Below are 25,637 nucleotides of genomic sequence, written 5' to 3'. Positions count from 1 at the left end.
TGGCGGGGGGAAGGTAGCGATAACGGTGTATTAGAGGGGCGAGGAAGCTATGTGTAGAGTGCCTACTCTGTCCATGTATAAATATCCACCTGATACTCGCTCATTTCATCAACACTTCTCATCCAATATCCACTCACTACTTATCATTACTCAAACATTCACATAATGTCATCCGCGCACGTCAAGACGACGGTCAAAGCCTATGACCTCGCTATTGCCTATCAATACTTCTTGAGCATATACCAGGTGAGTCGATCATGGCTACAGTTGGGCCAGCCACATCTTCTTGACAACCTTCCCTTCACCATTCTTCGGTCTTGATGAACGAGCTGACCGGAGAACGAACTGAACACCGCTCTCAGCGGTGATATCTCTGCCGCATTCGCGCATCGTATACTTTTACGGTGAGCTCTGCAAGGTGTAGTGGTTTAACATTAGAGCGCTCTCCCTTCCTCCACCAGCCGCTGTCACATTCCTCAACACGGTCATAACCATCGTAATGGATGAATATGCCCTAAAGGCTGCCTTCCTTCGTATGACGGGTCAAGGTACCATCCAAGTTATCAACGGCGCATTGGATCTCGCTCTTCCCCTCCTAAAGGAGATGGCAACGCAAGGAATCTCCTATGAGGAGCTCTCCAAACGCCAATTGGCTGCCAACACGATGGTGGACATAACAGGTGAAGGGGTGTCGGCCATTAACCTCGGTATGTGCCAGAGTTGACTGACTCACGCTCATCACAGCTGACGCCAGATTGCAGCCAGCTGAGCCTCTGGCCCAGCCACCAGTCTGATACTCCACTCTTCGTAGAGGAAGGCAAGCCCGGAGTTTTGGCTCTGGAGGTGTACGCGCCGTTCCTCCCACCCTGCCCGGCTCTCCAGCCACCCCTCATCCCTGTCCTGTGCCATCCTTTGCAGCCCTTTCCACCAGGTCCTTTCGTCAACTTCCCCACATCTCCTCCCCCTCCGTTCATAACTCCGTTCGGACCCTTACCCGACAATGCAACAGAGGGGATACCCGCGGTTGACTCTGCAACCCAACGCACTGCCGAAGGCGTGAGCACTATCCTTACCTTCCCTCCCCTTCAACCCATGTCTCCTCTCTCCCTGCTTTCTGGCAGCTCGCCATCTGCCGCGGAGCCAGATGGCGTGGAGTCTAAGACCAAGGACGCTGTGTTTACCAAAGCCGAACCTAGTTGCAAGACCCCTCTGAAGCGGAAGAGCACCGCTTCGAAACCGAAACGCACTCCTCCCAGTTACCCGAACGTTCCAAAGACACCTTGCGTACGCACGTCGATCCCCAAACCCTTGCCTCTTGCTAACGCCGCCCAGCCCTGGACCACGCTCAAGGGAGTTCCCGAGAACAACACCGCTGAAGAAGGGAGCAGCGCGTCCAGTGGCGATACGAACAAGCCTTTTAGTCTGCCAAAGATCAAGAAAGCTAAACTGAGCCACCGCAAGTCAACGACGGCAGTGACGAGGAAGCAGCAACCGGTGGAAAATCCTACAACCACGAGTGAACCCACCCGCCGCAGTCTGCGCCTCAACTCTGTCCGCTTTTAGACAAAAAAAACTCAATTTACGCAAGCAAACCGAATGTAACATGTAAGATTAGACCTGTAAACGTAGAGCGTGACTTTCACCTCAAGACGAAGACTCAGATAGTTACCTCGAATATTCATTCATGACTGATAACTACTGTACGGAACCGGGGCCTAGAGCAGAGCCGTAAGCTGGGCCTGGACGAGGGCAGCGGCAACATCCTGGATCATCTTCTGGTCGAGCCACTCGAGGCCCTTGTTGTCAAACTCCTGTATGTCAGCGGGGTTTAAGAAGTACTCGCCTGCTGGGTATACTTCTGGCTCTGCTGGACGCAGAACTCCTTGGCCTTCTTGTCGTCCATCTTACTGCTCTTGGCATGGTGGGCGTCACAAGCGCGGGCGATGTGGTACGCGACAGCCCCGGCCACCATGTCCTGGGTGACCTTGGTCTGCTGGGCCTCGGTGATGTCCTGAGATGAGCGACCGGGCGAAGGAGCAGGGGGGTTGGGTATTGGGCCGGGAGTCAGACGGAGGGGGAGGATGTAGGTGAGAAGGGGGATGAGTAACATTCGAGGGCGGATACGATACTCACGTCGCCAAACTTCTCGAGCTGGTCGTACTGATTCTTAAAGTGCTGAGCGAGCATGGTGATATAAGGCCGCGGGTGGGTCTGGTAAACGAAGCGTGTGGCGTAGGTAGGAATGTTGGCGGTTGTGGAGGGGATGGGAATGAGGAACTGGGAGGAGTGGGGATTTTATATGCTTGAGAGATGGACTTGGTTGCGCAAGGGGAAGGGGAGGGGAAGGGTGAAGAAGTGGGAGTCAGTTAAGAGGTGAGAGGTGAGAGGTGAGAGGTGAGAGGTGAGGGGTGGGCGAGGATGCAAATGAAGCAGGATTGCAGTGCAAGAGCAGAGGGTGAATGCGACTTGCAGGAGGTGGGAGTGCGAAGCAGGCAAGGCTGGGTGCGTGAGATGTTGGCGCAGAGGTTGATCAGACGCGAACGTGAGAGTCTGAGGTCACTGTAGGACCTGTAAGTGGACAGCATGGGGACCGGAGGCGTGGTGTCACTTTCGATGCTGTGTGCGAAAGGCCTCGTCCTGCATGACCAGGTTTGTTACAATTGGGCATCCTCTATCCGTGTGAGGCCACGTAGTAGGTCGTGAGCAGCATTGTTCTGGTTGGGGTCCGATGCCTAAATGTGTCCCCACGCTCTGATTGCCAAGCAACCCTGCCCTGCCACTTGCACGCTTTTCCATAGTCCCAACCGATCTGCCCGAAAACTGCTGTTGCATGTTCCGTGCATAGCCCGTTCGTCACATCACCACGAGGAGCAAGCAATCAGATACATCTCAATATACTACAGAGTTGCGACCAGCGCAGCCCCCACAATGATCACGCCAGCAGCGACGCTTACGTGCTGCGCACCCGAGCCAGCGGATGAAATTGAGGGCGACGCGTTCGCAGCAGGCCGGGCAACAGAGACAGCAGCGACCGACGCACTGGCTGCCAAAGGAGACTCGGCGCGGGCGGGCGACGAGTCGACCGTCAGGGTCGAAGTGGCGTCGGCGGCTTGGTTGGACGACGGCTGCGGGGTCTGAGCGGCCGCAGAGGGGGTGGCAGACGGCGCGAGACTGGGGCTCACAGAGTTCTGGTCCGTGCCCGGCGCCTGGTCACCGGCGCTCTGAGTCGGGCTATCCGCCGGGGGGTTTGTGTCCGAGCTCGAGGAACCCGATTCGGGGGATTCGCTCGACTTGGAAATCTGGGCGGAGGTGGTCGCGGCCTGGCTGCCATCGCCAGTGAGGCACGAGGACTTGTCCGAGCTTTGGATCGCGATATTCTGGACGTAGTTGAAGGCGCCGGTCGTGTCCGTCACCTGGAAAATTAGGGTGCCTGCGCCTGCAGCCTGATTGACAGTCCAGGAAGTGCTGCTGCCGGTCTGGGCCGCAATCTCGGCGATCCAATTGGTCCCAACGTAATATCCCCCGAGGCCGATCTGGACGTCGACAGCACCCTGGTGTCAGCTTGACATGGACGGTGGCGTAAGTGGGGGGGTGGATATTGGTGTTGGTTGTCTTGGTAGCGAGGGACAGGGGTGGAGGTGGCGGCGTGGGGCGTGGGAAGAGAAAACAGTCGCGAAACTCGTGTTCCGTTCCTCCGCCAACCTTCGATGAGATCGCCAGATCACCAAGTGAATGGCCAGCCCCCGCGTTTTCTCGCGATGGCTGTTTGGAGCGTTTGACAAGCTGGGCATGTCATACGCGCGGCGTTCGAACGCGGAGGTCACAGAGCACAAGTCATTCGTGCCTTCAACTCAAGCACGTTCCAGGGACTGAGGTCTATTGTTCGAACCCAAATGTTCGAATCCAAATGGGCGGCGGAGAAGGATGGATCGGCGGAGTTGGGACAGAGAGATAGAAGGATAGAGGAGCATAGGAGGGAGAGGAGGGACGGGGGAGACATACCGAGTTGCCAGTCCAGGAGATGGTGGCCTGCTCACACTGGACGACGTGGTCGACCGACACGCGGATATCGTTGACGGGTCCGCCGGCGAAGACGTTGGCTTGCGCGGCGACGCTTGAGGCGGCGAGAAAGAGGGAGACGAGCATTGGGGAGTAGGCGCTGTGAGATGAGGCTGCTGCGAACGGGCGGCGAGGAGAGAAGGGAAGAGAAGAGGGGAGGGGGTTGATGGGGGAGGAACGCAGGGGGGGGGGGGGGGGGAGGAGGGGCTGGAACCACTAGTGGCGATCTAGAGTTAGCGCCAGCGCGACGAGCCAAGATTCGTCGAGAGCAGTCGAGTCGAGATGATAGGAGAGGAGAGAAGAGATGAGATGAGATGAGCTGCGAGGAAATGTGGAAGAGGAAATGAGGAAATGAGGGATTCTCCAGTACCAAAGAGGAGGCATCAACGAGTACAGTAGGAAACGTCATAATTTGGCCCGTCGAGCAATTTCCAGCCACTCGTTACTTTCCGCCCTGGACCCTGGATGCTAATCCATAATCCTGTCTGGTCGTCATCGGCGGAGCCGAGTCCAGATGGCTGGTACTGATACTGGGTATACTGTGCATCATGCATAGCATCACAGATGCTAGGATGGAGAGGATGCGGAGGACAACCTGGCTGGCAGTTGGAAGCCTCTTGGGTTTAAAACTGAGCGAGGTGGACGACCATTTGGTAGAACGGAATGTCCGACTTGGCCAACATACGTCACAAGGTATTTGCGTGGCAAAGGCACACTTTACATCCTACCATGCATGTGGCTACATGGCTTTTGTGGCACACGCAGCTGTGGCACTTTGACGTTCGTCGCCATATCGCCATGCCCAGCTCAAGGTGAAAAGTCGTGGCAATATCACAATCTGCCAGCTTGAAGGGGTTATGTACATGTAAGCATGATAATCCAGCAACATTAGGCTCCACGTTCTGTTTAACAATACATCCGTTGGCAATACTATGCCAACCTGCACGACCTCGACCAGCAGCGACTAATGGGACCATCTACGATCCTACACGGTCCCCCAACGGCTTCTACTGTACAACAACATCTATAGGACGGCGCTGTGGGCCAGTGGTATAAGAGAAGAATTAGCAGAGCTCAAGAGAAGAATTTACAGAGCTCGAGGAGCTTGTAACGGAAAAGTGGCTGGAACATCTATATAAAACCCATTGATTGCTCCCTAAATGAGCCTTTGTGTCGCGTCCCTCAAGAATGACGAGGGCAAGGGAAGGTGTTGGAAGGCATGAGTGCTTGATGCGCAGGGACGTCGTTGGAAGTGGAGCTCAACGAGGAACCGTATCGGGACTCTCCGAGTGAGTCTGGTGAGGGTTGAACACAAAGGCATTGAAAAACGAGTTAGACACAGAGGCACCCTGGGAGTTGTACGAGGGGCTCCGGAAACTGTTCAGGTGCTGGGGCTGGCCGTACACGTTCAGAGGGCGGTGATCCGACTCGGTCCCGGTGTTGTTCGAGTATGACGAGGTCGCCGAGTGGGCAGTCTCAAACATCTGAGTGGTGGCGTTGTTTGGAAAGTGGTCTCCAAGAGGGGCATTGGGAGCTATGCTGTGACCGGATGAAGCCGCAGTCTCGCTGGTTTCGGCGGCAGTGAGGCGGCCGTTGGGGACAGTGTCGTAGGAGCTTGAGGAGCCCCTGGTGACGGTGGTGTAAGAGCTCAAGGAGCCGTTGGGGAAGGTGGCGTAGGAGCCGTCGGTGTAGCAGTTCATTGTAGAGAGGGTGTTCCCGTGGTTAGAGGATGCCTCGTTGGTAAGACCCGTGTGGTGAGTGGCGAACGTCGAGTTGGAGGCCGTCGCATGGCCTGCGCCGTGGGAGTACAGTGAATAGGCGTAGGCGTCCAACGGGCGGGCCAGCTCATAAGGACGAGATATGACGGGAATGGGCGGGAGTTGGGCATAGTTGGAAAGTCCGTTCGAAAAGCTGTGGTCTCCATAGGTATAGGTGGTGCCGGTGCTTGCCCTGCGATCGATACCGTTGTCGGGAACGACGGCATTGGGGTAATACCTGCTTCCAAAGTTCGCGCTTTGCCCTGCCATTGAATCCTCCGAAGCCCTGTAAGTCTCGTCCGCAGCTGGAGGGGCGACAAACTTGTGGGCGAGGCGGCGATGCTCGTCCATTGAGCTCAAATCGGTCGCCCAATGCGTAGGGTTGGTGTAGTGCGTGAGTGGGCCCTTCTTCCAGCGGGAATCGACGGTGACAATCTGCCGTAAGAGCCTATCAGGCTGGAGGTCGCACTCACGTAGTTGCTGCAAATCTTATCAATAAGAGTTCGGAAAGAAGTGGCGAGGAACACCTTGACCGACTTGTCAATGTTGCGGGGCTTGGGGTTGACCAATGACCGAAGAAGAGAATACATGGCCCCATCATCCTTGTGGAGAGTGTTAGGACCCGAGGACTCGAAACCACGACGGATGCGGTTCTTCTCGTTCGTGCAAAAGTGTGTCCCGAAGAAGCACTCGGCGCTGCCGATGATGTCGACCGACGTGATTAGGGCCTTGCCCTCAAACAACATGACTGACATTGCGAAGGTGTCGCCCCTGTTTCCCTGCCACTCTTGCTGACTGATGGCACTCCAGTTGATGGCAACCTGTGGGACGAGAGCCGAGATGACGTGAGCCTGTGGGTCCTGTTCGATGAAGCTTCGCACCGCGGTGAACTGGATAATCCGCCGCCGAGCCTGCGTCTCTTGAGGGGACCACGAGGCGGGATTCAATGCGAGCTGGAAATTTTCAGGTTGATGAAACACGATGTTTGGGATGTAACGTTTGAGGAGCTGAAGCTGGCGTTCCATTTCGGCTCTGGAAAGCGGCACATCTGGAACAACCATTTTCTGGCTCTTGAGCATTTCAGCCGAAATGTCGGACGTGCTCATCGCCTGACGCAGGTAGTAAGGATAACCCTGACGGCCAAGGGCTATTGGAAGTTAGCCACAATCCACCGTAACTCAGACAACTTACGGGCGCCACGCTGTGAGCGTGGTCCTGCTAGGTTGAATTCGGTTTCAGACTGGGCTGACAGAGCGGTCGTAGTGCGTCTGTCGGGGGGCATTGGTAAGAAGGCGTGGGTGATGACAATGGGGAGTAGGCCTCGACAAGTTACAGAGTCAGCTGACGATGTGTGGATGGAAGGTCGGCGATGTTGAAGTTGTTTGTATTTCCTATAAGGGTCCAGTCAGCATGTTTACAGAAGAAATTAGACATGTCTTGATAAGACTCACTGGTCTCGGTAGGACAAGTTTATAAAGAGCTCCAATGAAGAGAGGTGAGGCGACTGTTGAAGTCTTTGAAGAAGAGGAGATGGATATGGGTAGCGACGAGGGATACTTGAAGAGTTTTACAAAGGGGAAGGATCTTCAGGTGTTAGCCAAGGCAGAGGAAGGTATTTGGGGAAGGAGTAGCAGAGAGTGGACGTTGGTAGTATTCTTGGAAATATTCTAGAAGTACGTACCTTTGAGGAATTGCCTAATGGAGGATGATGAGGTAGAGAGATGACAGAAGACGAGAGAGAGATGAAGATGAGAGAGAGATGAAAGAAGACGAGAGAGAGATGAAGATGAGAGAGAGAGATACGAGTGACTTTTAAGCTACTACAGTGCTTGAGAGTGAGAGGTAAGGGGAGCGGAATGTTGAATGCTGCTGTTGGACTGTCGACTCGTAAGTCTGGAATCCGTCCACAGTGTCTTGGGCTAGTCGATTGGTACGATTGGGGCTGTGTAGGCCTTGTACGGCTACTGTAGTCAACAGTTGTCACGCGTCGAGACAATGGTTTGGCAATTGAATTGCAAGGCTAAAGACCCTTGACCTGGTCAGCCGGCGGGCATCACCACCTAGGAGTCAAAGTCGGCGGGTATTACCACCTACCAGTCAAAGTCGGCCGGCCCGGAGTGAACCGTGAATGCCTATCATCCCTCGAAACCTACAAGACTAATCCAAGGCACGCCATGTTGAACGCCATTGAAATATTGGAAGTCACGTAGTCACCAGATCACCAAACCAACGTGCTTCTTTGCCCTGAAATCCCAACCCCACAACTCAGTCGGGCCCCTCGCCCAACCCCAGCTAACCCCAACTTGGATGTCGTACATGCTTCAGCAATACCAGCCAAGACACCCAGAACACTAGCATACAATCCAAATTCAAAAGCTCAATGCCACGTCCCCATTCATTGCTGGTAGTGTCAGCTGTCAGGACGCCACGAGGTCAGGCCTCAGACATCACGACTTGAAATGACGCCAGCGATCGCTGGATCGCCGGACGCCTCAGGGATACAAAGTCACATACCTTGATACGCGGCGCGTACAATCCCGTGGTCGACTTAGACCCGGTCAGCATTCCACATCTTTACAGTTCCTGTAAACCTCATACCTACTGTCAGCTCTCTAGCTCTAGCTCTAGCTGTCGGCAGTAGCCGTAGCCCTAGCTGTAGCTGTAGCCGTAGCCCTAGCTGTAACCATAGCCGTACAGCCGTCTCTCACGGTTCACCTAACTGTCAACTTTGCAAAGTTCTGGATATTAGGGTTCAAGTCGTGTTCAACTTGTCTCACAACTTGAGATCAGGCAGCTTGGCACCGATCATCCGCAACGCATTCAATGGAGAGGCTCTGTAATTCTGTAAAGCTCTGTAATGCTATCATGGGTTTCCCGCTCACCACTTGGTATTACATCGCATCACATGGGGCAACGTGTACTACTCGGCCGTATACTCGGGCCACTATCGTTGCAGGAATATGTGAAAAAGGACCGTACTCGGCCTTGACCAAGTCACCCTTACAAGGTGCAACATCCGACTGGGTTCGGGTGTCTTTCGGGTCCAACTTGTTGTTTTGGCCACGTTTTGGTGGCCTCACGGGTAACTGTCCCTGTGGACGACAAGTCCCCGATGACCACTTCCCGCCCATGTCTTGCCGCCCACTTGACCTTGCCTTGCATACCTCAGCCGCCATGCCACCACTAAACCTCGCTTCCCTCAATGACTGCTCCAGATGACGCCTCGTTTGTACCACGCAGGACGATGAGACGTACCATCGGATGCTCTAACCCACCGAACATGGGTACCCGGGTTTGACAGAGTGCATTCCTGCGCCTGAACACGACCTGTTTAGTTTCATCCAGAGTCGCTTCTGAGTCATTTGATACGCTTGTCACTTTTCTTCAACCCATGATGTTTCCACAAACTAAGCTGTATAGCTGCGTGGGAAGTCCCCACGCGGTCCAGCGTCGCCATCCAAGGGAATCACTACGCTTCATGTGACAGTTCGCATACCGCGTTGTTAGCCGCGGCAACTACCCATGCTGGCCGCCCCTCAATGGCAGCTACCTTTAGCTTGGTCCTGTCATCCTGGTGATCCTATAACTGAATGTTACCTTTGCCAGGGTGCGAGCGCATGACGCGGCGGACATAAAAGCTGACCCAAATTGGGATTTGCAAGTGGCAACTGTAAAAAGTCACAGATCGAAGAGGAACTGGATGTGTTGTGTGCATGTATTTGATGTATTGTACTGGTGAAACGTGTTGTTCTGGGGTCTGGAACAGCAGTGTTGCAGTGGTGCACACGACAATATCGCGCGACCATTCTGTGCAGTAAGACAGTCAATTCAGACAGAGGAGAGAATTGACACATGGTTGACTCGGACATTTTTTTGGTGAGGGCCCCACGTACGCGTTGTGTCACTGGTGTAAATCTCAAATCTAGAAGGCCATTTGCCTAGAGATTCAGCAAATACAGTCATGTGCTGCTATCTGTTCAACCAAAGTCTGGTTGATATTCCAAGCCGGCAGCCGGCGGCCGGCACCACTGCTGGGCGGCCTATGGAGAACCGCTATGCTCAACCGCATCAAACACCGTCATGGTGGTCGCCTAACGTTTTTTTGCATTGCATGGTTCTCATTATTAGGGACAATAGTGGATATTCTTTTCAAATACCAAGCAGCTGTGGTATATAATTGATGGCAAGGGGGTTTTGGGGGTTGTGAGGTTGCCACTGCTGCTCAAACCACTCTCTGAATGAAGGAGTTTGTTGAGTCATTGAATCCCCCCGAATCTCAGATCCTAGCTGTTTTGTTCCTGAACTACTGTCTCATGTACTTTGGAAAGTTCCCGATCTTATGACTGTCAGCTAATCCAATGACCAACTATTCATCCCTACAGAACAGACCAACAACCAGGTTCTAGATATCGATACGTTCGTTTACCTCACGGCTCCTTTAGATCCCTAGAGCTCTAGTCTAACTGTAAGTACTGTAACTAGCCTACAGGCCTAGAGCCACAGGATGAGCAACCCCTCCTGCCCAAGATGATGCTCTTAGGTTGATCCTGTGCATTCGCCACCAGCTCCCCACAACCATGCAGCATTTTTACAGAATTCCCCCCAAACCCCTCCCCCCCCCCCCCCCCGCCTTCCACCCCCCACCCACCCCCACTCTCTATACTGGAACCAAGATACAGTTGAGCTGGCGGTTCACCCCACGCCCCGCTCTTCGTACCAGTCCTTCCATCATCACTCATCGCTAACTGCATCTCCATCAACCATTCCAACCACTCTTGCGCGGCCGGCCTGGAGCCCAAACACAATTATCACCTCTACCTACCTATTTATCGTATCTGGCAGATTAATGTCTCGCCGCAAGCACATGAAGCACCGAATCAGTCTTTGCCGTCTCAGCATTTCCCTAGCCTAATAAATGAATTTCACTTAGAGTATGTTCGTGATACATTTCATACGGATACTGAGGGGTCCCAAACGACGTGTCCACACCACTTGTGGTCCAGCCCAAGTCATCAAACTGCCCGTCCATCAAGCTGACGGCGAGTGTGGCGGAGCGGTTACTCGCGAATTGCAGCCACAAACCTTCCCTCAGGGTGAATTGCCGTTCTGCCGGGCCAAACTTGAGCATGATGGAGGGAGTGCATGGCGGCCACGTGGGAGGACGCGTGGCCGTGACGCATGACGCCGAACACATGCCAAGTTTGCAAGATCTGGCTCGTTCCTGGCTGAGTTTTGCTTTGACGGTGAGGGCTGTCACGGTCGTTTGGTCATCCAAAGTCTCGGCTCTTCGCCAGACGAGACTAACAGTGGGCCCAACCTCACTATTGTCTACAACCAAGCTCGAGTAGCGGCTAGTTGTGCGGCAAGGACCAGCACAGACTTGCTGTTCCGTTCCGCGCTCCGACGGGTTTCATGTTCCGTGTTCCATCTGGGCCGGTGTGTAAATACAGATATGTGCATCCCTGCTCCAGCTGCTCGGGCCACCGGTCGCCGTCTTATCTGGACCCGCTTTGGTTGGCACGCCTCCGTCTCCATGATCGACATGAGCGACCACCCGCGGTCCCTCATTAGTACAAAGTGAGTTGACCCGAACCTGCACCTTCAACCTGCACCAGTCTCGACTGGTCCCTTCTAACCAAGGTTAGTTCCTGTCCACCGCAGTGGTTAATGCAATACATGCCCGATATAATTACTCGTTGATCTTGGCGAGGATCTCACCGTCCTTGAAGAGCTGGTACTCCTGGCTGTCAGCGCGCTACGACCCTGGGAGGGCAACAACTCACCTCCTCGCCGACCTTGATCGGCGAACCGCCCCAGCTGGGGAGGAGGACGCGGTCGCCCTCCTTGACCGAGCAGGGGACGACCTTGCCGTCCGCGCTGGTGGCGCCGGGGCCGACAGCGATGACGGTCGCCTCGGGGAGGGGCGACTGGGTCGCGGACGAAGGGAGGAAGATGCCGGTCGCGGTCTTCTGCAACGATTAGCGCTTGATCCAGGCAGGAAACGGGTCGGGAGGGGAATGGAGTCGAGCGCGTGTGCATACGGTGGAGCACCGCTCCACGCGCATTAGCACTGGAGGCCGGTTGCGCGAGAGACCGAAGAGGAGCCTGCGCGCGACTGCCGGGCTCCCTCTGGTGTCCGGGGATTGACGGTGCTCATTTGCAAACATAGCGATACTCGCTGGATCATCGCGCAGCAGTACGCAATTCGTCCCAGCATCCCAAGCAGGCAGCAGGCCAGGCGTAAACGACTTGTGTTCTGCTGGGGCGTCGCCGTGCCTTCCATCTGCCAACAACTTTGACCGTACCTCCATCTTCCAGCAACTTCTCCAGCCATCCCGCATTCAGCACTCGGAGCGCGGAAATTGGCACAGGTGTACCTCTTGCCGCATCTGATTGCTGGTGTCCTATACCCGCAGCTTGCAGCCCAGACTGCCTCACGATCCCACCCACACACCGTCACCATCAATGCAAACACGCACCGTCTCGGCCTTGAAGCGCTGGACGAGGACGCGGTCAAAGAGGGGCTGGAGCGAGCGGATCGACTTGAAGGTGGCCGACTGGAGTCAGTGACTCTGTCAGTTAATCGTCTTCCTACCATTTTGACAAAGGTTGGAACTGGATAAGAAGGAGGAAAGGTGACGACTTTTGTGATTGATCGATTGAGTCTGGTTCAAGTCTCGGCTAGCTAATTGGTTATTAGGAGGGATAAAGAAGGACTCGAGACCCGAGCTCGGACCTAAGCGGCTCTTGGTCAAGTCATCACGTCTGAACTTTTCTAGAGCATTCTCAATTTCCCACGGTGGTCCGTTCCGCTTACCTGGCCTTTTGCCGACCTCCGTACGCCCGCCACTACCTAACTGCTAAAGACGTCTTAACCAAAAGGCCCACCAACTTGCTTCTTCTCCTTTCCTCCCAACACCCTTCCAAAACAAAAGCCCAAAATGCTCGCCGCATCTCGTGCCGCGCTCCCCCGCCCTCACAAGCTCATGCAGAGCGCCTCGGCCGCCCAGCGCCGCTACATGGGCTCCAAGGACGTCGTTTTCGGCAACGATGCTCGCCAGGGCATGCTCAAGGGTGTCGACACCCTCGCCAAGGCTGTCTCGGCCACCCTCGGCCCCAAGGGCCGTACCGTCATCATCGGTGAGTCTAGTAATGAAAGGAGGAGAGGGACGAGCACAGTGTCGGCTGAGTAGAGATGCAATGGTTGTGGGGGCCCTTTTTTTTTTCTAGTCCAGACCAAAACCGGCGACGATGGAAAAGTCATAGTGAAGCGCTAACCCCACAGCCCAGAGCTTCGGTGGGCCCAAGATCACCAAGGACGGTGTGTCGGTCGCCAAGGCCATCACTCTCAAGGACCCTGTTGAGAACCTCGGTGCTCGGTGAGTCACCTATGACCTACGAGAAGAGAAGAGTCACTGATGCCCAGCCTCGTCCAGGACGTTGCGTCCAAGACCAACGACACTGCCGGTGACGGTACTACCACCGCGACCGTTCTCGCGCGCGCCATCTACTCTGAGGGTGTGAAGAACGTTGCCGCTGGCTGCAACCCCATGGACCTCCGCCGTGGTGCCGTCAAGGCCGTTGAGAAGGTCCTCTCGGTCCTCGAGGCCAACAAGCGCGTCATCACCACTTCGGAGGAGATTGCCGCTGTTGCCACCATCTCGGCCAACGGCGACAAGCACGTTGGTTCGATCATTGCCCAGGCCATGGAGAAGGTTGGCAAGGAGGGCGTCATCACCGTCAAGGAGGGCCGTACCATCTCTGACGAGATTGAGATCACTGAGGGCATGCGCTTCGACCGCGGCTTCATCTCGCCATACATGATCACGGACGCCAAGAACCAGCGCGCCGAGCTCGAGAACCCCCTCATCCTGCTTTCGGAGAAGAAGATCTCGGCTCTCCAGGACATTCTCCCCGCGCTCGAGATTGCTGCTCAGCAGCGCCGCCCCCTCCTCGTCATTGCCGAGGACGTTGACGGTGAGGCTCTTGCTGCCATTATCCTCAACAAGCTCCGTGGCCAGCTCCAGGTTTGCGCCGTCAAGGCCCCCGGCTTTGGCGACAACCGCAAGTCGATCCTCGGCGACATTGCCATCCTCACCGGCGGCACCGTCTTCACTGACGAGCTTGACGTCAAGCTTGACAAGGCCACTCCCGACATGTTTGGCCAGACTGGCTCGGCCACCGTCACCAAGGACGACACTATCGTTCTCAACGGCAGCGGTGACAAGCAGACCATTGCTTCTCGCTGCGAGCAGATCCGCGGCGTCATTGCCGACCCCAGCACCTCGGACTACGACCGCACCAAGCTTCAGGAGCGCCTGGCCAAGCTTGGCGGCGGTGTTGCCGTCATCAAGGTCGGTGGCCACTCGGAGGTTGAGGTCGGAGAGAAGAAGGACCGCTACGACGACGCCCTCAACGCAACCCGCGCTGCCGTTGAGGAGGGTATCGTTCCGGGTGGTGGCACTGCTCTCCTCAAGGCCTCGGCACAGCTCGAGGACCTCGATGTTGAGAACTTTGACCAGAAGCTCGGCGTCAGCATCATCCGCAACGCCATCCGCCGCCCTGTTCGCACCATTGTCGACAACGCCGGCGAGGAGGGCACTGTTGTCGTTGGCCGTCTCCTCTCGGACGAGTTTATCGCTGCCGACAAGTTCAACTGGGGCTACGACGCCGCCACCTCGCAGTACCGCGACATGATTGCCGCCGGTATCCTCGACCCCCTCAAGGTCGTTCGCACCGCTCTTTCTGACGCTTCGGGTGTCGCCTCCCTCCTCACCACCTCGGAAGCTTGCGTCGTTGACGATGAGACCAAGAGCCCGTCTATGCCCATGGGCGGTGGAAGTAAGCTAAGCCGAGAGTCCAGCTAACAATACAGTGCCCGGCATGCCCGGCATGGGAATGATGTAGATAGGCTACAACACCAAAACCAAAAACGGCGACAAGAGACGAATCTTGCATACGATGAAGGGAATGTAGGCATTTATGAAGCACTTCTCAAGCGCATACACGTGTGGCGAGCGGAGCAGGCAGTAAGCATGCAGGACGACCGTGAGTCGTATACCGTAAGTCGAACTTGGTGGAGACGAACCAAGTGGGAACCACACGGTCACTCCCAATGGGTCCCCGCATTGCGTGTCGTCCGACTCCTTCTGATCCCGTGAGGCTGCTGTCGGTGTCCGAGTCCATGTCTGAGCTCATGAGGGGTCGTCGAGCTGCTGTCGGTCGACTCGGGATCGCACGAGGGGGGGGCGGTTGGGGGCTGTGGCGCCTCGTCCCATCTCGAACGAGGTGGCACATTGGTAGAGGCGCAGAGTGGGAAAGGAAGCGCTTGAGGCTGACGTTATCGGTAGCGAAGAGGGGAGACAGAGAGATGAGATGAGATGAGAGAGAGATGAGATAGAAAAAAGAGGGAAGACGCTCCGCGCTCCAGTCAACCAAAGCGAGGAAGACACTTTTTCCGCAGCGAGGAAGACACTTTGGAGCGAAGCGGAGAGGACACATCTCCCGGTCTAGTTGCCATATAGCTGGCATGGTTGTCGTACTCTAGTCTCAGTCTCCAGAGCTCCAGAGCAAAGTGCCACACTGGCTTTCACAAACGTCGCCCACGGCACTGCCTAACGAGATAGTCAGTATCCGCATAGCATTTCTAGGCACCTCACGTGCCTCTGTGACCCCTCTACAGAGTAACCGCCAACTTCGCTTCGGTCGCATCCTTTCCATGATATCCCATCACCGGCTGCACTACATGTTGATCCGGACGGAAGTCCCGACGAGCGCGCTGGTCATCCGCAATTGCCTGATGGCTATTGGACTGGCAAGGGGGCTATGGGGCCAGAGCCGAGCACTTGACCACATGTCATCGGCAAAGCCTCGGGTATCTCTCCGATGGAGTTTCTCCAAAGTTGGAGCCGACTCCCAAAAGATGCGCCTTGTTGACAAACTTGTTGTTTTGTTCGGTCTCTTCAAGCGGCGCCAAATGATCGCCGCTTCCAGAGAAACAAACAAGTTGGTCGCAATGATCGCGAAGAGATCAGAGCACAGAAGATGAAGGACATGAATCGCACCAGGCTTGACACATGGAATCGTCACTGAGCGTGTTATTTGGCCTGGGCCTGCTGCCTCCCCTGCGACTTGTACTTAGTCTTGCTCCTCAAAACTTGGTCTAGAGCAGAGCTTCATCGTAATGCGTACAAGCTTTTCAAACCCCGAGAACGAGGTCCTATTATAATGCAAGAGTACATGCATAGCGTCCCGAGATGCACAGCCTTCTTACACCATGCCGGGCATGGACGGGCTCTGGGTTTCATCATCAACGACGCCCTGGACGCGTAGATAACAACATCAGCCACGTGTGCAGCCATCATCTCCCTGCCCCATTATGGGATGCCACTTCAGCCGTCAACAAACCAATCCATACGAAACAGATCGGGTACTATTAATAGGGTTACTCAGCGACTCCACTTGAAGCGTACATCACCACACATATTGCGGGTGCCAGTTGAAGGCCCAAACGCGCTTACCGGCTCACTCTCCCCGTCAGCTTCTTGACAACGCTCGTCTTGCGCTTCATAGGCTCGCCCTCGTCGGCTCTGTTGGAGCTGCTGCGCCGGCCGGGGAGGAATTCCTCAAAGTCGGGCATGACTGGGCCTACAGGCGGCTGCGGGAGGTTCTTGCTCGGACGCCGCATGCCGCCGCTCGAGTAAGTGTACGGCTCCAGGTGGGTGCTAAGACTGTGTCCGTGCCCGTTACCGTTCTCGACGATCTCCTCGGTCAACTCGGGCGGGAGCGAAGCCGAGTGACCGTGCGCCGAGTTGGTGGCCGAGCCAGCCTTGGACACGGGGCCCGAGCCTGGCGCGGTGGAGGGTTCAGAGGTAGACGTCGGGCCCAGACGCGCCGCCGAGCGCTCAGGCCTAGCGGGCAACGAGGGGCGGCGGTGGTCGTCCATGCTCGGCTTCGCAGCCTGTCCCGACGCCGGGCCTCCGTGCGCCAACGAGGGCATCGGTGGATATTCGGAAGAAGGCGAGTACTTGTTCGGTGATTGTGAGCGGTCGCCGCGCTGGAACTTGTCAGCAAACCCACATCGAGGGAGGTGGGCTGGCTGCCGGGTCCCGCGGTGGTTCGGGTTGTGCTACAGTTGTGTTCTCCTCCCTACTTCCCCTCCTCCACCCCCTCCGATGCGACCATCCCTAAGACCCAATGCGCGCGCCTAGTATCGTCCAGCGACGGGAACAGGGGTTCCCCGCGAGTCCGACGTGAGAGCGGCGGCGGAGTAACCGGCGGTTGCCGGGTCCAGCTGCTCTTGGGTCTCATCCTCCTCTTCGAGGACGGGGGCTTCGCGCCACGCACCACCCATACTGGGCCGACGGAAGTCAGGTGCAGACGACATTGACTGCGATCGGGGGTGGCTATAGCCCAGCGCGGGCACAGCAGGCATGCCTTCAGACTCTCGACGCACCATGGATTTGATTTTCTGCATCAAGCTCTTGGTTCGCTTGACACCACCGCCAGGGCGAGTTGCTTTAGCTGCAAACGTCTGGTCGTCCGGGCCAGGAGAAGTTGCCTCCTCCATGCCCCGGCCCTTGGCGCCGCTGCGACCGAAGAAGCCGCCGCGGGGGCCGGCTTGCTCGTTCGGAGAGCCGAGGTGGTCACCTACTGTGGTCAGTAACCACTGGTTGAGGATACTCACGGTCAATGTACGACTCGTCGCGCGGAGAAGAGCCAAAGTCCTCGAACGGTTCGGCTGGAGTTGAGCAATGTCATCAAGGGATTCCAACACTCACGCTCATCAATCCCCCATGCGGCCTGGAGGGCGCGTTGCTTCTCCTCCTTCTGGCGCCGCTGGTACCGAGGTGACGTGGGTGTCTCGTCCTCTGGAAGCACGTCCTGGTTGGGAAAGTGACCCCCGCCAGTCGGATAAGAGGTCGAGTATTGCGCACTGAGACCTCCACTAGTCCGACGCGGCATGTTGCGCGTAGCGACAGTTGGGCTCCGAGCACCCCCGTCATTGTCCTTGGGGGGAACGGCCGGGGCGGGAGCGTGAGCCACGACCTGGGGGACCGTGCGCGATGGTGACTCCTTGGCAGTGGCTGCAGCGACAGCAGCCTTGGCAGCCTCCTCGCGCTCAAACGCACGCATCGGTGCGTGGGTCTTGGGCTGGTTCAGGTTGCGGGACGGGGCGGCAGCATCGTACGGCCCAGAGCTGCAGTGTGAGTATGACGACTTGTGCGGGAGAGGTCTGCTCACTGGTGCCACACTGCTGCGTCAGCCTAGTTCGTAGTGGGTAGTGTTGCTGTGGGACTCACTGGCACTACCACCGGAAGGATCCCAAGTGTCGATAACATCGGCATGACGACTGGGCCTCCTGTCCTTGCTCTCGGACGTGGAGCGGTCCTTGTCACGACGAGACGAAGAGTTCTTCTTAGGGTTGCTAGACGACGTGGAGGGGCTGCAGGCGGTATGACCAGGTTTTGGCGGGACAGGTGGTCGTAGCGCGTCAAACGTATGGCGGCGGTTGGGGTTCATGGTGGTTGTGGTGAGCACAGTTGTCAAGAGGAAGCAGTATGTGGAACGGTGGAAAGAAGAGAAAAAGGGAGAAAGGCGAGAGGCGCCAGAGGGGCAGAGGATGGCATTGTCAACCGCGACGAGCCGAGTTAACACTCGGACCACCTCTTTCCAAGATCCATACAACGCCATCCAACTCTTACTGCCCTCCCATTCCCCCTTATTCGTTGAGCCCTAGACATCTCCTCACCTCGGGCCTCCACTTGAAAGCACGACTGGGGACAAACAAACCTCCAAACATCCAGTCTGCTTACACAACGCTCCGCTTCTGCTCGCCGCCCAGATGCTCGCCGCCCAGACACCCTCGCTCCAGCTGAGGTGACACAGAAGGAACTTCGATACAGCAGACGCGCACGTGCCTGCTGACACGCTTACACACTTCGCCAGGTCCATCCAATCCGCGATCGGAAGAGAAGCGGGTGCTATGTCTCGGTTGTGTCGTTCGACGGCTGACCGACGCGTCACGCAATCCCGACGCCACCAGCGACAGCAGACGCAGGCGCAACACACTTCTCGTACAACTCATCTTCCACTGTACACGTCGGGGGACACGTCCGCAAACACTTCACACTCACCGCTTGAATCCAGCGCGGTCCTTGTCGACACGGCCGCTGGCCTCGGACTTGTCGAGGTCGTCGACAAAGGGATCCTTTGGTGGCGACATGGACATGGCGGCTTCGAACGAGTTGGGCATGCGGGGCGAAGGGCTGCGGCGTGGACGGTCGTTTGCAGCCGCTGCGAGGCCAAGGTGCGAGTTGCTAGCGCTGACTGGTTCAGAGGAGCCGTTACGGGTGACCTGGACAACGTCAATGAGCGCGTTGGCGAGCTCTTTGTTGACGTAGGAGGACGTCGTGGGACGAGAACGGTACGGATATTCTTGGTCCATTCGCGGGTGGGCGCTCAGCGTCTAGAAGAGGTGGATGCGGGATGATGAGAGGGAAAAGGACGCGTCGGGTGAGACGACGGGACGTTTGCCGCGATGGTGCGTGGATGGGAGATGGTGGGGAAGGTTACCGAGCCGGGCTAGATGAGGCCTGAGCGCGGTGTTGCACGGGACTGGGCGAGTGATGTAGATATAAGAGGTAAAGAGATGGATCGAGACGCGTGTCAGGCGCCAGGATCGCGCGGGAGTAGGGAGTGGGGTGGGGGAGGGCCGAGGGTATTTAGGGTTGGATACAGAGACACTGGTGTTGGGAGTGAGCACAGGGGCAAGATGGAGTGAGTGATGGGTGATGATGGTGACGCGATGTTGAGAGGTACAAAGCGTTTGGTTTGGGATGGGATGGACAAGAAGGGAAGGTGAGGGGGTTGAAGAGAGGGTTGAAAGGGGGATGTGTAGATGTCAAATGGAATATCACTACTATTGGGTCCAACAAGATGATACCAAGTACTGCGAGTAACACTCTACTCTATAAAGTGGGGAAAGGGGAGGTAGGGGGTCAAGGACACGGGGTGGTTTAGTGTGGCTTGGTTGTCAGGGATTAAACTGTAGAGGTGTGGTCAAAGGGGCAACGTGGGATTGGAGGGTGGGGAGGGAGAGGAGAGAACGAGACAAAGGGAGTAAAAGGGTAGGAGGGATGGTACCCAGATACCCAACTGCCCACCATAACAAAGACGCGTCCCCTGTTTGCTCTGTTTAACAATACGCCAATCAAAATGTCACACCGAGTCACTTGGATCTCGCAATCTCTTATCCTCTCAATGGCCGACTCATCGCCGCTCCCTTTCATATTGCATCTTGCTTGGTAATCAGTCTATGCAATGAGTGCCGGATTACAGTATTCTCTATTAGCAGTGGGAACTGTTCCGATGTTCTGGACCTGGCACCCCCTTGGTGCTTCATGCCGACTCGTGGGAGCTCGGGAATTGCGCGGCTGAAGCAAGCCAACAATAGCGGCCCGGCTGCGGCTATCCACCCAACCTCCTCTCCCTCCTCTTCTCTGCTCTCCTCTTGTCACGTGCCTTGCGGGATCATAGTTTAGCAATTCAACAGCTCCATCTTCAACGACGCGAGGTACGATGCGTTCGCGCTCGTGTCTGTCACGCTGCTCACGCACCTCTAGAGCTTGTCCTTAACATGAGACGCGGCGATGCGAGAAGACGTGTTGGTCGACACGCGCGTCGCGTCGCTTACTCGGACGTCGCATGTGGAGCTAGCTGTGGAGCTAACTGCCGACTACCGACAGATTGTTAGTGTGGGCAATCGGCCTCTGTCAATAGGGTTCGCTCAAATGTCCCGACACGGAATCGGATCGCGGTGTTCCGCTCTTGTGTCAGGCGCTCTAGTGTACGGCAGCAACCTCCCGCTCAGCACAGCCGCATCCTTCATTTAATGAGAACCTGGGCCAACATAAAATGCTACAAATCCTCCATGTCATACCTGTCGCTCTCGTACTTTCGGCGATCGCGCGCATTCTGAGCCAGCAACCACTTCTTCTCGAAGCCCGTTGACCGGTCTGCCGTCAGCTCATGCTGTCGTCCCTTATGCCACGCTTGATTACTCACCAACGCCATCCCACCGGTACCCTGGCGCAATGCCGAAGCGGTTCTCCGGATACGAGCCCTTGTACGCATGACGTTTCCGTCCTTTCTTACGCTTCTTGGACTGGCGTCAGTATCGGTGAATCGTAGCTTCTTGGCGCGGCGCCGGGATCGGTCATTGGACGCGTCCAAACAGACGTATCCGTAGGCACCTGAAGCAGAGAGACCAACAGTGACAGGCAAGGCTCACCGTAAGAAATTGCGCTGCAGGGTCGTCCTCTCGCTCGATCTGCCTCAGTTCGGCGTTCATGGCTGCGTCGTCTGCGCGTCTGCCGTCAGCGCCGCCCACCCGTTGTCGCCGTTCATCGAGCCAGCACAGCGCCTGTGCAACCAGTTCCGTAAACATGGCCCCGGCCATACCGCATTCCGCCGCGGTCACACCTGGAGCGCCGCTCGCACCACACAGAAAACAATCTCCTGGGCACACTCACCGAGCAACATCCATCGAAGCCATAGACCGCTCCTCCCTGGCTTGCCGTTCACGCTCTTCGCGCTGTCTCACGCCCTTTGTCCATTCCTCGCGCTCCTTCTCCTTCAATTGCTCCTCGAGTTCAGCTTGCCTCGCCTCGGCGCGGAGCTGCTCAACATCAAGCACACGACCAGCCTGGTCACGGTGTACCGTCGTCGCTTGTGCGTCGGGTTCTGGCGACGGCGACAGGTCGGCAGCCGCCGCCGCCGCCGCCGACTCCTCAGCCTCCTCAGCAGCGGTGCGCAGACCGCCTCGACGCTTTGTGAGCTGTGGCTTGGGATCGACAGCATCCGCCGCAGTCGATGGCCCTGCTTCATTCTCGCGCGGCTCCTCCTTAACGCGGGAGGCGCGGGAGGAGACAGGTAGCGCAGTCGAGCCGACAGTCGACCACGCCGACGTAGCCTTCTTGAACGTCGTAGCCCCCTTGCCGACCACTGCCGTGAGCTCGCCGTCTAGTCCCCTAAGCTTACCTGGAGCGTCATCTGCATCGAGGTCCATATCCTTCCGCTTCGACTTCCTCCAGTCGTCCGCGTGCTGCAGCACCAAGCCGTCTCCTTCGGCAACCGTGGCGGTGTAGTCCTCGTTCTTTGGACGCTTTCTCTTCTTCTTTACGCCCGCGTGTTCGAGAATCATGTCCGCCTTGGGCCCCGACATGTATCTGATGTCAGCTTGCATGCTGAGAAGGTAAGAGCTGACGCACTTCGAGGCCAAGTAGGCCTTCATGTTGTTCGACATGGTGAAAGTTGTCGCGGTCGTTGACGGGACGGTCTCGCAATTACAAGCGCTAGGCCTTACTGACGAGGTGATCCGGGCCGTTAGGATGAGCAGTCTCTTGAAGCGCTTGTTGTTGAAGAGTGTCGGGCAGATGTAGTTGAGGAAGGTTGTGACTGGTGGTGATGGGGGGTGTGACAGTAGGGTGGTCTAAAGTGGAGGTCCAAGGTTGCCACCCAACCGTGAGGATTCAATGTGCCTCAGTGGCAAATGCCGCAATCTTCCGATTCTTCACGTGGCAGTTCGGTCCAGGGAGAAGTGAAGAGTGGAAGTACGGTGGCGTTTGGGACACATTGCCCCCCCTCCCCCGTATAGGCGCATGGCTGTACGGTGGGTGGAAGGGAAAGGAGGTTATGCAACTGCCGCCCAGCCTTGAGCCGGCTCAACCTTGCAACTGTGGTTGAGCTGACATTGCACTTGGAGCTCGCCGTCAACAATTCATTCATCACCACCTCATTGTTCTTTGCTTCATCATTTATACCACTCCCCCAAACACCTGCATCGTATCGCCCCCCTACCGTCCCCCATCAAAGCCACAATCGCGTCTTGAACGGACGCCCATATACCCGTTCCCCACCAACAAGCAACTTTCAATCCATCACCATTCTCCACCCCTCTAAGCAACACTGTCGACCACCTCCCCTCTACCCCTTCCCCATCCACCGCATCACCACATGCCAACCGTCCACCCCCTTCCCGTCAACCCTACAACCGGCCAGCAGCCACTCGCCGCTTTGCGCGGCGCGTTCAGTGGCGGCACCTCCTCTTCTGGCGTCAACCGTGACATTCTCAAGGGGCTTCAAGATGTTGCCTGGAGCGATGACGAGGTGCGTCCAGTCTGTCCCAGTGGCACGCCGTGCGACATGGGTGGCGCATTGTTGTGCCGCCGGCTCGACGCACAGCCCTCTTGCCCACTGGGCGGCAAATCGATGATCGAGGCCCCATGTTCCGTTTACTCACGCCGCAGGACGACCCAGACTGCATGGTCTGCGCCGAACCCCTCGACCTCTCGGATCAAAACTTTGAGCCCTGCCAGTGTGGTCTCGACGTGAGTGCGCAGCGCGTGCTGAACTGGGTTTCCAAGGGAGTTGTACTGACATTCAGATCTGCCAGTTCTGCTACCACAAGCTGCTTCGCGATGACCCACGCTGCCCAGGATGTCGTCGCAAGTACGACCCAAAGAGCGTGGTGTATGAGCCGGTCGACTTTGAAGAGTGCGTCCGCGGATAGCGCTTAGCTGACCTCCAGAGTGCGCAAGGCAAAGGACAAGAAGGCGAAGAGAGCAAAGATCGCCAAACAGCTCGAGGCAATCGGTCGACGCTCCATGCTGGACACGCGCATTGTCATGAAGAACTCTGTCTACGTCGTGGGCATGAAAATCCCAGGATCGGGTTCGCCCGAAGAAGCCGTCTCCATCCTACGCTCCAACGAGTTCTTCGGACAGTACGGCAAGATTGCACGGTTGCACCTTCGCGACCGCACGAACGTCAGCTCGCCCTCGCCCGGCCCTTCACCCGACTCGGCTGCGACGTCGACCGGCATATACATTGTCTACATTCGACGCGAAGACGCAGCGCGTGCGATTGCAGCTTTGGACGGCATTCCTGCGCCGCAGGGCCCACCGGGGACGCTACTCCATGCATCGTACGGGACGACACGTTACTGCGACGCGTTCCTCCGCGGCACCAAGTGCGACTACCAGGGGTGTCAGAACCTCCACGAGTGGGGCGGCGAAGGCGATTCCTTCACTCGGACCGACCTCATCACGGCTTTGACTCGACCCGCCGAGTATGATGCGCGGCAGAAGCAACAGCCGATCCAGCCACCACCGTTAACTCAGAAGTCGGCATGGCCGAAGCCCTCGTCGGTGGACGATTCAGACTCCTCGAACGCCTTACCTCGGACCGCTAGCTGGGGTATGCCACGGCCTCAGGCGGCTCGTCCAGGATCAGCGAACGGGGGACGCATCGCACCGGTCGGCTCGTCGCGCCCCATGTCCAAGATCAACAGCAACCTCATCCCTTTAGGTGGTCGTAACTCGTCCGCATTTCCTCCACCGACTCCATCGCCTGTCCCAGCGGTGCACAGCAAGCTGGACAGGAAGAAGGAGAAGGCGCAGAGCATGGCGCGCGGGAGAAGCGGCAGTTCGAGCATTAGCTCTGGACCTGGCGTCACGAGCGCGTCGGCGTCGCCCAAGAAGAAGGCTGTGACCATCACGATGACACAGTCTGCGATTGGTGCGCCACCGAAGAGCGTTGCGTCCCTGAACTCGTTGACGCAGAGCGCCTCGACGACGGCCACCAAGGCGACCCCTTCCGAGGCGGCTCCGGCTGCCCCGAAGGCTGTACGTGCAACCCCTCCTGGACTCGCACCGCCACCAGGCCTGGCCCCGCCATCCACTGTCACCAGCACGCCGTCTCAGCCTACACCGCCACCTTCAGAGCCCGAATCCACCCCGCCCAAGCAGGCGTCGCCCCTCAAGGCGAGCCTGCCTATGCGCGAGGAAGAGGCACCAGAGGCCGGCCCATCCCGCGAGTTCTTGGCGCCCAAGCGGCCCGCATCGACCGAGTACCCCATCCACTCGCCGTACCCCGACTTCGACGACGTGTTCATGGAGCCCGACGCGCGCAAGCAGGGCTTCGAATTCTCGCTGCGGTTAGACGACGACGAGTTGCAGCGGATGCTGGAGTTTGCCCAAAGAATGGGCGTGTTCGAGCCGTCGCCTTTCGACCCCTTGTTCCAAGAGCTGCCAAAGCTGGGCATTCCGCTGGCGTCGCTCATCTCACGAGTGGGCGGGGAGCGAAACGGACCGTACGTGTACACGGGGTCGTTCTCGCCCTTCGCCCCGTCGTCGCAGGTGGAGACGTTGTCGCTGCCGACATCGGAGGAGCCAAGCACGGTTGACTCGGGAACCTCGGACGCGGACGTGCCCCGGACAACGTCGCGGTTCGAATTTGCCCGTCGCGCGTCCTTGGCATCCGCGGGGCGCGGTCAGAGCCCCTTCCGTCGGGACGAGTGGAACGGTGTGCCGGGTGCTGCACACCGTGCCCCCAGTTCGAACGGGTACGCGGACGAGGTGCCTCGCCATTTCCACCCCGCACTGGCGCAGTTAAACGCGCACGTGCACTCGCAGTCGGTGAGCCAAAGCCACAGCCACAGCCACAACGACCAGTGGTCCGCAACGGAGAGCGACTACGCGGGACCATCGTACTCGAACCGTATACCGTTTCAGCAGACGGGGTACAACAACGCGTACGGCAGTCCGCAGCGCGAGCCAATGTACTCGCCCGCAACACATGTGCACCCCGGATACGACTATGTATCGCAGCACCAGCAGCAGGGCCCACCCCAGTCGCCAATGTACGCGGGGGGTTTCATGCAGCGGCGGTTCTAGGTATGAGATGCAGTACGCCTTTGTGACGCAGTTGGGCTGTGGCCCACGTATCTGCAGCATGCTGACGTGGACACTGACGAAGCGG

General features: G+C 57.3%; 9 protein-coding genes across 9 annotated transcripts; 2 read left to right on the top strand and 7 right to left on the bottom strand.

The window, feature by feature from the left end:
- Positions 1-1,715: 1,715 nt before the first annotated feature.
- On the bottom strand, positions 1,716-2,187 carry CcaverHIS019_0402290 (uncharacterized protein; the record flags this gene model as incomplete). The annotated part of the gene is made up of 3 exons (XM_060600041.1): positions 1,716-1,811; positions 1,874-2,011; positions 2,134-2,187. The coding sequence occupies 3 exons, from the start codon at positions 2,185-2,187 to the stop codon at positions 1,716-1,718; spliced, it is 288 nt and encodes a 95-aa protein (XP_060456674.1).
- Positions 2,188-2,897: 710 nt separating this feature from the next.
- CcaverHIS019_0402280 (uncharacterized protein) lies at positions 2,898-4,146 on the bottom strand (the record flags this gene model as incomplete). Its single annotated transcript, XM_060600040.1, has 3 exons — positions 2,898-3,125; positions 3,183-3,551; positions 4,003-4,146. The coding sequence occupies 3 exons, from the start codon at positions 4,144-4,146 to the stop codon at positions 2,898-2,900; spliced, it is 741 nt and encodes a 246-aa protein (XP_060456673.1).
- A 1,172-nt stretch (positions 4,147-5,318) lies between these two features.
- Positions 5,319-7,098, bottom strand: CcaverHIS019_0402270 (uncharacterized protein; the record flags this gene model as incomplete). The annotated part of the gene is made up of 3 exons (XM_060600039.1): positions 5,319-6,251; positions 6,290-6,963; positions 7,008-7,098. 3 exons carry the CDS (start codon positions 7,096-7,098, stop codon positions 5,319-5,321), a joined length of 1,698 nt encoding a protein of 565 aa, XP_060456672.1.
- A 55-nt stretch (positions 7,099-7,153) lies between these two features.
- On the bottom strand, positions 7,154-8,381 carry CcaverHIS019_0402260 (uncharacterized protein; the record flags this gene model as incomplete). Its single annotated transcript, XM_060600038.1, has 4 exons — positions 7,154-7,207; positions 7,268-7,400; positions 7,498-7,511; positions 8,331-8,381. The coding sequence occupies 4 exons, from the start codon at positions 8,379-8,381 to the stop codon at positions 7,154-7,156; spliced, it is 252 nt and encodes an 83-aa protein (XP_060456671.1).
- A 3,124-nt stretch (positions 8,382-11,505) lies between these two features.
- Positions 11,506-12,414, bottom strand: CcaverHIS019_0402250 (uncharacterized protein; the record flags this gene model as incomplete). Its single annotated transcript, XM_060600037.1, has 4 exons — positions 11,506-11,556; positions 11,600-11,785; positions 12,296-12,373; positions 12,412-12,414. The coding sequence occupies 4 exons, from the start codon at positions 12,412-12,414 to the stop codon at positions 11,506-11,508; spliced, it is 318 nt and encodes a 105-aa protein (XP_060456670.1).
- Positions 12,415-12,757: 343 nt separating this feature from the next.
- Positions 12,758-14,723, top strand: HSP60 (uncharacterized protein; the record flags this gene model as incomplete). The annotated part of the gene is made up of 4 exons (XM_060600036.1): positions 12,758-12,956; positions 13,102-13,195; positions 13,243-14,657; positions 14,692-14,723. The coding sequence occupies 4 exons, from the start codon at positions 12,758-12,760 to the stop codon at positions 14,721-14,723; spliced, it is 1,740 nt and encodes a 579-aa protein (XP_060456669.1).
- Positions 14,724-16,332: 1,609 nt separating this feature from the next.
- CcaverHIS019_0402230 (uncharacterized protein) lies at positions 16,333-19,263 on the bottom strand (the record flags this gene model as incomplete). Its single annotated transcript, XM_060600035.1, has 7 exons — positions 16,333-16,872; positions 17,272-17,465; positions 17,503-17,556; positions 17,597-18,015; positions 18,060-18,069; positions 18,119-18,261; positions 18,953-19,263. 7 exons carry the CDS (start codon positions 19,261-19,263, stop codon positions 16,333-16,335), a joined length of 1,671 nt encoding a protein of 556 aa, XP_060456668.1.
- A 1,472-nt stretch (positions 19,264-20,735) lies between these two features.
- Positions 20,736-22,122, bottom strand: CWC26 (uncharacterized protein; the record flags this gene model as incomplete). The annotated part of the gene is made up of 6 exons (XM_060600033.1): positions 20,736-20,833; positions 20,883-20,982; positions 21,109-21,187; positions 21,350-21,821; positions 21,858-22,045; positions 22,088-22,122. The coding sequence occupies 6 exons, from the start codon at positions 22,120-22,122 to the stop codon at positions 20,736-20,738; spliced, it is 972 nt and encodes a 323-aa protein (XP_060456667.1).
- A 710-nt stretch (positions 22,123-22,832) lies between these two features.
- NOT4 (uncharacterized protein) lies at positions 22,833-25,552 on the top strand (the record flags this gene model as incomplete). Its single annotated transcript, XM_060600032.1, has 5 exons — positions 22,833-22,985; positions 23,126-23,206; positions 23,263-23,372; positions 23,407-25,294; positions 25,331-25,552. 5 exons carry the CDS (start codon positions 22,833-22,835, stop codon positions 25,550-25,552), a joined length of 2,454 nt encoding a protein of 817 aa, XP_060456666.1.
- Between the last annotated feature and the right edge of the window lie 85 nt (positions 25,553-25,637).

Source organism: Cutaneotrichosporon cavernicola (genome assembly GCF_030864355.1).
Source record: "Cutaneotrichosporon cavernicola HIS019 DNA, chromosome: 4".
Taxonomy (NCBI): domain Eukaryota; kingdom Fungi; phylum Basidiomycota; class Tremellomycetes; order Trichosporonales; family Trichosporonaceae; genus Cutaneotrichosporon; species Cutaneotrichosporon cavernicola.
The sequence above is the reverse complement of the archived record's forward strand: the minus strand, read 5'-3'. Positions and strand labels throughout refer to the sequence as shown.